The sequence below is a fragment of the Labrus bergylta genome, chromosome 15, assembly GCF_963930695.1.
Source record: "Labrus bergylta chromosome 15, fLabBer1.1, whole genome shotgun sequence".
NCBI lineage: Eukaryota > Metazoa > Chordata > Actinopteri > Labriformes > Labridae > Labrus > Labrus bergylta.
This window is the reverse complement of record NC_089209.1, coordinates 3533709-3543708: the sequence shown is the minus strand read 5'-3', so window position 1 is coordinate 3543708 and position 10000 is coordinate 3533709. Positions and strand designations below refer to the sequence as shown.

At 40.9% G+C, this 10000-nt stretch overlaps 1 protein-coding gene across 2 annotated transcripts in view; it reads right to left on the bottom strand.

Moving 5' to 3' along the window:
- Positions 1-10000, bottom strand: part of LOC109999859 (uncharacterized) — a 44591-nt gene that overhangs the window by 30119 nt on the left and 4472 nt on the right. Inside the window, exon 2 of one of the 2 annotated variants that reach the window (XM_065963988.1) lies at positions 8471-8803. In XM_065963988.1, the coding sequence (XP_065820060.1) occupies positions 8471-8803 (333 nt within the window). The remainder of the gene's footprint in view (positions 1-8470; positions 8804-10000) is intronic. The other variant, XM_065963989.1, reaches the window with a different exon arrangement.

Below are 10000 nucleotides of genomic sequence, written 5' to 3'. Positions count from 1 at the left end.
CAGAGCTGTGCAGGTTTGATCTCTTTCACAGATACCTGATGAGCACCATAAAGATCTTAAAATCAAGCTAGAGACGTTGTTCTAAAATCAAATGTTACGTCTTTGAATCATCTATGAAATAATTATATTGTTCAGCGTTCAGAACCAAGAATCCAACACCATAAGTCCAGTTTTAAAAAGTCAAAAAAAGCAAATTTCCAAAGAAAACAAGGTCAATCTGACACCCACAAAACAGGTAAATATCACAAGACAAACCACAGGAAACAGACATAGACGGAACGAAACACTAAAGTTGAATACTTTGCCTGCACATACATATAAATTCACACTAAACACCTTAACATGCAAACATAATCTCATGCATGTACATAAATAAACGCGTACAGATACATACTCATGCATACATGATATACGGATGAGCTCATTATGTATGTGTGAATGAAACATGTTTGAGCAGAGTGTTTATCTATCTCACATCAGTGGCAGCTCTGAATGATCAGGCTTCTGTGGTCAGAGTCACTGCAGGGCAGGAAGTGTAACTAGTCAAGCTTTTGAAGTTTCTCAACTCCAAGTAACAGAGGAACACCTTTTTGATTCAACGATAATCTTTTTATAAATATACATATTATTAATCTACATTATCAATTCAAACATCAACGTAGAATCAATTGAACTAATAAACAAAACTCTTTACAAACCTGTAGCCTGCCACCTCCTCTACTAGTCCAACACACCTCAGGGAGGCTGGACATTGAGCACTGGCGTCCCACAGCTACAACCCTTCACACTACCTCTCACCACCCTCCACTCACAGAACTCTTTCCTACCCTACTGCATGGCCCTCATAGCCCAAACAGAGTTGCCACTCAAGCATTCTTGCGCCATTGATGAGCGGAGGTATGTTTTGATGAGTGACGGGTGACGTGCTGGGTGAGGCTGCTTCAGTAGACATGGTGCTTGATGGCCCTGGTGACGTGCTGGTTGGGGCTGCTTCAGTAGACATGGTGCTTGATGGCCCTGGTGACGTGCTGGGTGAGGCTGCTTCAGTAGACATGGTGCTTGATGGCCCTGGTGACGTGCTGGGTGAGGCTGCTTCAGTAGACATGGTGCTTGATGGCCCTGGTGACGTGCTGGGTGAGGCTGCTTCAGTAGACATGGTGCTTGATGGCCCTGGTGACGTGCTGGTTGAGGCTGCTTCAGTAGACATGGTGCTTGATGGCCCTGGTGACGTGCTGGGTGAGGCTGCTTCAGTAGACATGGTGCTTGATGGCCCTGGTGACGTGCTGGGTGAGGCTGCTTCAGTAGACATGGTGCTTGATGGCCCTGGTGACATGCTGGTTGGGGCTGCTTCAGTAGACATGGTGCTTGATGGCCCTGGTGACGGGCTGGGTGAGGCTGCTTCAGTAGACATGGTGCTTGATGGCCCTGGTGACATCCTGGGTGAGGCTGCTTCAGTAGACATGGTGCTTGATGGCCCTGGTGACATGCTGGTTGGGGCTGCTTCAGTAGACATGGTGCTTGATGGCCCTGGTGACGTGCTGGGTGAGGCTGCTTCAGTAGACATGGTGCTTGATGGCCCTGGTGACATGCTGGTTGGGGCTGCTTCAGTAGACATGCTGCTTGATGGCCCTGGTGACGTGCTGGGTGAGGCTGCTTCAGTAGACATGGTGCTTGATGGCCCTGGTGACGTGCTGGTTGGGGCTGCTTCAGTAGACATGGTGCTTGATGGCTCCGTGTCACCCTTAGTAACAAACTTCAGCATTGACCTTGTTATGACAAGAAATCCATCATACAAGCAGATTATTAAGACTTGTTTTGGTCTTAATGGTAAATTACACAATGAAATGAATGTAAATACTAGCCTCACAAAGATTAAAATGCAATTAATGCAAATACGACTACAACTAATAATAATATTCATTATGATTTGATTTGATGATATTTCTATATTTAAATATTTTTATATACTTATTTTTATACTTCAGTTCTATATTCCTACACTGCTGTTTGCTGCTGCAACGCTTTAACTGTCTCCATTGTGGGTCAAATAAAAGATTATCTTAATTTATCTTATTTTATCTAATCTTATATGACTGTTATGAATTAAATTCACCAAGAGATGGCGACATTTTACTTCCATGAAAATAGCCCAAAACTTCTATTGATAGCATAGATTGATAGGCTATAAACCTGAGCCAACATACGACCACCAACTGGTCAGTTAACCACTCCTTCTTCAACAGAGGTGAATTAATGCAGTTAACAAGACATTCAATAAATGATAATCAGGGCCGCTGGAACATTTAATCTCCAGTCCACATGTAGACAGAATGATCCTCTCTTCTGTCTCATGATTAGCAGAATAGCAGCTGGGGTGTTTATGCCTCAAAGTTTTTATTTTTTATTTCAACAACATACCTTCAAGTGAAGCACGAGCCTCCTCTGGTTTTGACTTTTTCTTTCTTTTGCTTGCTCCCGATTCATATTGTTGTTTGGAGGCCATCTCTCTACCTGCATCCAACTGCCTGTCTGACCGCTGATTGGTCAGATGCTGCGTGCGGTGTCAGATTACTCGTCTGTTTTTTTTTCTCTCCTGCCTCGGGCTGACTTGGTGCTCTACGCGCCTCACAGCAGCGATGCGCATCCTTTGCGCATTTGCAGAGAATGCGTCCCCTTGCGCAAAATGGGGCCCCCCATGGATCGTGGGGCCCCCCATGGATCGTGGGGCCCTACGCACAGCGCGTGTTCTGCGTGTAGGGAGTGGCGGCGCCGTACGTGAGTGTATGTTCAATCTCTCTCCATCAAACTGCTTAAACGAGTCATCAGAGGAAACTGACTTTAAACACCTGATGAGTCATTATTAACCGAGTTACCTGAGAGGGATCTTTATTTTTAAATAATCTTTATTTGTAATAGTTTCTAACAGTGTTCAGAGCTGTAATGGAGAGGTTACAGACGTTTACATAAACTCTGAGTTATCAGCTGATTTAGAATAACACATGTAAAGTCACCTGGATGATATTAAAACCTTTTGTCTTCATACCTGAGTGTAAATAATGATGAGTGGGGCGAGACGACGTGTTATATCGAGATAGAGAACTTTTTATTTTGACATTTATTTCTCAGTAAGAGGATTTGGTGTAGTGTTCCTTCGTTTAGAGACATTTTCACCAACATATTTATGAGACGTGACAGTTGAAACGTTGTTAATACGTTAGTGAATGAATGTGTGAAGAATCTGTTAACAGACGATCGCTGCCTTAAAGCCAGCAGGAACACGACAGAGGTCCCACAATTTACCACTTTAATCCTCTCTAGTTTCAGTCCAAACACACACAGTTCTTCTTTTACCCTCCTTTGTCCTTTGGAAATGAAAACCTGATACTAAATTGTGTTTTTAAAATAGTTTGAAGTACAAAAAGCTTCGCAATCGCGTTTAATCGCACGGCTAGCAGTGTTTTCTAATCTACCGCCGATACAAACGGGGGCGTGGTCACTCTGGCGAGCCGGAAGTGACGTTCGTCTGCTCTTATGAATATGTGCTGATATCACTAGATTTATTCACCAGTCAAATAGCATTTTGTTTGGGTATCATTGTGTTACACTAGCAGTTCTCTTTCACCAGCAGAGGGCGCTATATGGATTACAACAAGCATCATCACTCTGCAGAGGGTCAAGCGGTGACGCACGAACATGTTCAGTTACTTTCCATTTGAGTGAGCATCTTGTCTGCATTATATATGTTTTCCACAAGTGTTTGATAACTGCATTTGAGGGATACATGTTAAAATGTGTATGTATCTATCTATCTATACCGATCAAACATAGATTCAAGAAATATATCGGCTGATATATCTATATGTGATTTTTTCTTCTCTCCCAATAACGGTATTGGTATGGTCCCCTTAAAATCCATATCGGTCGGGCCCTACTTAACACATGAGAGAAAACATTGCACTGTTAAATTAAAACCATGAAACTTTTAGTTTTAATGGAGACACTCACTCAATTAATTACATTTGAACATCAGGAACAGAACAGGTTTTATTGGCAAGTACATTTACACATACCAAGAGTTTGACTTTGGTGTTTTGGTGCAAAAAACTGTACACAGAAATAGAGCTAAAATAGTAAAAGGTTATAAAAACAGCAGTGCTCCCACTGGCAGGGGACTTAAATAGAAAAAAGATAAAAAGATAAAAAGCAATAAAAAAATATATATGACGGAATATAAAGAAGACAAAATGTAAAGAAAATGCAGCGATGGAGCTGTACAGTTTTGCAGGTATGTTCATGATTTACAGAGCAAATATTTTACAGTATGAACATCCAACCAGTGTGTTAATGTCACATAAAATCTGAATTAGCTTTCACATCACTGTTATGTTCTCTGACTGTGGGGCTGGACAAGAGTCTCTGTGTGTGTGTGTGTGCTGTGGGTATGTGTGTGTGTGTGTGTGTGTGTGTGGGTCTGTTGGGGGTCATTAATGAGGCTTGCAGAAGAAACAAGACTGGTGACCATAACTGTTTTTAAATCATACAAACAAAAGTGGTATAGTTTCTTTTGTGTGGTTACAAAAATTGATGACAAAGCTTTTCCTTAAAATAAATGTTTGAAATCTCAAAGCCCTGACACACCAAGCAGACGGCAAAGAACTAGTGACGATGAAGGCAGCCTGTGGCGTCTCCTCACGTCTTGGCCAAAAAGTTGCACTTGAACACAACGCAAAGACTACAGTATACAGCCAACCACCACGTATGTTCTGCACGTGAGAGGAAATAACTCTTCATGCCAGCAGGGGGCGGTAGTCCCTTGTTATGATAAGAGAAGACGCTGTCGCTCACCACTCGTATTATAGGTCGTCTATTAATGGAGAATAATGTCTGATAAAAAGTAGAAAATGGCGCTGGTGTTGTCAGCTCTTTGTCTTTAAGTGGAAAAAGAAAAGAAGAGGAGGAGGAGACAAATAAGGAGAAACCGCACTAATGGGTGAAAGCTTTGATACTACAGAGACATGCTCAAGAGGCTTTACTGAACCTGAGAGGAGAGCTGGAGAGAAATGAAACCTCCCAACAGCCAATAAATTCAATATTTCGAATCGGCCAAAAAAAGGCCGACATGGGGCCGATGGGTGGTGACAGAGCTGGACACACTGCAAAAACTAGGGCGACAACCGCTCACTGATGGCCGACGATCTCCTTGGTGTGTCACGGCTTTTTAAAAAAAAAAAGCAAACGGTTAAACTGGAAGAAAATTCTTAAAATGAAAAAGCATGAAAAGTATGTTTCATGTTGAACACTTTTTAAGATGTTACAGGTCCTGATGTTGTCGCTCACTGGTTTCCTATCGAGGCATCATGGCCTCCAGAGTTTTCATAGACGACTGACCCATCGTCTTCGTCTTCATCTTCATCGTTTTGCACCTTCGGAAAAAAAAAACTACATTATCTGATCAAATGATAATATATTCTCAGTTTTCCTGCAGCCTTTTAGGATTAAGAACTGCTTTACTCTATTTAAAGAACAACAGTGAACCTTTGAACAGCACAAAAACAAACGGCTGATTATTCAGTTGTTAAACTCACAGCATTGGGATCCGTCTGAGGTTTGTTCTCTGTAGAGACAAAAGAGTTCATATTGAAAATCCAGGTTCAACAAATATTCAAATGAATAAAAAAATGACATTTGAAAAGTTCCTCACCTTTAGTCCATGACCATATGTTGACTGCCACAACGATGATGATGAGTGCAGCTAACAGCACACAGAAAATAATGAACCTGAGCAAACCTGTAAAAGAGACTGAAAACACAGAACGCATTAAGCTGCAGTGTTTGTTCAAAATGATTAATTAAAAAAGAAGCAGCTTGTACTTTTTAAAACTTGAATATCTCTAAATGCAGCAAAGAGTTGATCTGACATTTGTATTTTTGTAGACTTCATGAGGAGGTACAGACAGATATTTAAATAGTCAGCACAATAGAATAGACTGTGAATATCATTGGGCGAAGCCTGAGTGGTGTCATCCATCCGCTACTGCAGGGGCATGTTGGAAATCCTGTCTCAGCCTAACTTTCAGTCAACCTAATGACAGGCTGAGAGCTGGAGCTGAGGCATGTTTATTTATGCTGTAAAAATTGGCTTTTTTTGATTGGCTGTGTGTGTGTGACATCTGGGCCTCTTGTAGCCTCTAGTGATCATTTTTCAACATCGCAATTGATCCAAACCCACCTCATCAAGCTTGCTTTTCATTGCTAATGTGAGAAATTCTGTTTATTTGATGGATTGCCCCTTGAGATGAACCATCTCGTTTTCGAGGGGGTCCAACACAAAAACAAAAACACAACATTACAGTGTGATACAGACAGTCAAGCACAAAATACACAAATAAACATAAAGGCTCTCAAACACCCATCCGCCCACGTATCCCTCCCGCAAAGCCACAGCACCCACACAAAGTCATCAGAGGTAGATGCACATAGTGACATATGCAATCAAGATATTAGAGGGGTAAGAAGACATTACCATTAGAAGCTGCAACATGGTTTTGTGAGAAAAGGTAGATTTGTGACTTCTTAAAAATGTGTAGTGAATTTATTGTTCTGATGTTTGTCGGTGGATTGTTCCAGTCAGAGGACGCTTTGTAGTTGAATGCTCGTCTGCCGATTTCTTTATTGGGTTTGGGAACAAGAATCGAATCGAATCTGGGTAGTGATGTTTTTGTTTGACTTATTTTGAATTTTACTGTGCACATTTTCGGAGAGATTTTTTTTTGTAGAAGTCTGATTTAGCGTTACGTGTTTTTGTCTTGCATAAGTTTCTTAAGGATCTGTAGTTGTGGCAGTCAGCAGGGTCCTTGGTTTTTCTGTATATCTTCCAGGTTTTATCCCGTTGTTTGAACAGACTAATCAGATCAGAACTGATCCAAGGCAAATGTCTTCCTTTCAGCCTGACTTCCCTCCCGGGGGCATGTTTATCAAGAACTCGTGTGAGTTCAGAATGAAAATAATCCCAGCCATCTTCAGCATTGGGTATAAGTTGAAACCTGTCCCAGTTTATTTCGACCAAGTCATATATAAAGTTATCTCAATGAATGTTCTTGCATTGTCTAAATCTAATGTATTTTGGAGGAAGACTGGGGGTGTTAATCTTCCACAAACAAAATATAGCTGAGTGGTCACTAAAACAATCAGAGTACCAGATTTAATAATTCTGCCAGGATGAGTGACAAGGATCCAGTCTAATAATGACTTCGACTTAGGGTCCTGAACTCTGGTAGGCTCGTTGATCAGCTGGATTAAATTTATACTGTTCAGCAAGTTTTTATCACGTGAAGAAGAGCGGTCTAGCCAGTTGCTGTTGAAGACGCCTAGGAAAATCATTTCACACGGATGTTCAAATGAAGTAAGGGCAGATACTATGCATTTGGTTGACTCGGGATGAACAGGTGGGGGTCTGTATATACTTCCGATAATGAGATGTCTTAACTTAACAAAAAGACATTCAAAGAATGAATGGGGTACTTTAGGAGTGGCAGGTTCAGACACAAAATGAAAAGAAACATATATATAGCCACAGCTCCTCCTCTTGTGCCCCTGTCAGCTCTATATAACATATAATTATCAAGTTCAACTTCATTGTCACAAATTTTGCTGTGCAGCCATGTTTCTGAAAAGGTAAGAACATCAGGTTTGTGCTGGGCGACCCAGACTCCATTTTTGGAAGAAGGCTCCTGATATTCAAGTGTATAATTCTTATGCCTTTAGCTTTATCAATTATATATCAGATTGAAAGTGATAATGGGGTGGAGTGGGATGGGGGACGAGTCTGGGAGAGAGAGCAGGAGAGACACATACACAAGACAAGAAACAGAACAAAATAAAGCGAATCGTGATGATGTGCCTCCTTTTCCTTTTGTTGAGTATTATGTAAATAAACAAAACAGAATGAAAGTGGATAAATACTATAAACATATTGAAATAGAGTAAATGAGTAAATTGGAAAGTATGATGTAATCTTTGAACAGAAGATTAATCTAATAAGACCATTACCTGTTTCCTCATGTAAGGACTGATGTCTGACATTAAGTCTCAGTATTTGTCCACTCCTAACATCTGTCACATTACAATACAGGGACTCATCAAGGTTTGACTTCTGATCAGGAAGAGGAGATGGTAATGACACGTTGGCTGAACAGGTGCGCTGTGTTGTCTCTGTGTCTTTCATATGACCTTTATACAGCCACTCTACTGAGTGCCAACACTCAGAATATGTCGACACAGAGCAGATAAAGAAGACGAGACCATGAGACTCAACTGGTGAAAATGAGAGAGAAAGAAAAGAGGAGTTAATTTAACATTTTCACTGTAATCATAAATATTCTGTGGATTACTCTAGCTAGACATTGTTCATAAATATTGTCATGTTTCAGTATATTGTTTGATCAGAAAACATTTGTTTGTCAGTACTTACCGTCAATAACAGACAGAGAAACTTTAGCATCTGGACCATGTTGTTCTCCTGATCTGAACTGTCTGCAGGTGTAATGACCAGCATCCTGAGGTGTGACATTTTTTATAACCAGAGAACAATCCTCTGAGACATTTAGTCTCTCAGCTTTAGCTTTAGCATTTTTACTTAAATCCCCGTTTGTAACCAGCTCTACTGCTGCTTTCCCAATATCTCGATTGAAAATCCAAGTAATCTGGTCACAGTTTGGCTGATCTTCCGTCACACGTCCACAAGGCAAAGTCACGTCATCTCCAACTCTGACTGTGAAGGAGAGGACGTCTTCTCCAGTAACTGCTGATGAAGATGAGAGATAGATTTAGAAGTAGAACATGTTTTTGTTGTTGTCGTTAAAGGTTTTGTGTGAGGATTAGAGTAAATGTAGCAGAGAACAGCACCTTAAACTTCTAAAGTAAAATCAATGTCAACCACTCAAAAACTGTTAGAAATGTCTTTAGTGTGTCTTTTATCAGTGTGTGTGTCTTTACACAGATTCTGCAAACATCACTGAGAGTCTAGAGTCTGTTGGGGCCCTACGCAAAAATCAACTAGGGGGCCCTCCAACCAGTGTTCATCACCATTCCATTATGTCTGCTAGTGTCCGACATTTACTCCTCTTCCTCTTTCTGCCCTGTTTCTTTATTATCTCCTATAGACGGAGAACTCCTCTTCATTTGTCTTTGGTGACTTTCAGTGACAATGCTGTCAGATTGAGCCCCCTTAGGAGGTTTCCTACTGTCCGTTCTGCACGTCAGGTAACTGTTCCTCAGGTATTACTGTCACTGTGGTGCACAGGGCCATTACACTTAAGAGTTAAGAGTAAACTGACAGGCCTGGATTATTTAAAGACTTATTTTTTAAAGTCAGCTGCTGATTTTATTGCAACATCTTTAACTGAAAAGGAGGGGACCCTTTACTTTTAAACAAATATAGGCCAACTTCCGAACTTTCTATCGTAGCTAAGACTCTAAAATCTCTTGCGAGTGATTAACTTAAAGGGATACTTCAACGGCTGAAACATGAATCTGTATTGACATTGGGTCATATATGTAGTAGAAATGTGAAATAAATTTTGTGGTTGGGGCCTTGTTGACCAAGAAAAGGCAGAAAGTGTATTTTTGGCTCATGTGGATGAAAGACAACAACTCCCAGAATGCACAGCACCTCAGGCCACTCCCACTGATCTAGAGAACACCGCCTACCAAGCTAGCTACTACCAGACTGTAGTGATGTGAAAAGCAGTTCTTTTCAGTATAATGAATCAGTAGAATCAGTTCAGTAAAGTGAATCGTTCTAAAGATTCGTTCACTCAATCGTTCAGTACTTCTCTGCAGCTCTGTCTGTGAATCAGAATTTAATAAACTGAAACACGGCCGAACGTTTAGTTCTGCTCACGATCGTACTGAGTACAGCTGGTGGTGAATAATAAACTAATGAGCTGAGAATTTAGTTGGATAAAGTTACAGTTTGCAAACTGAAAGCTGCTAAAACAAT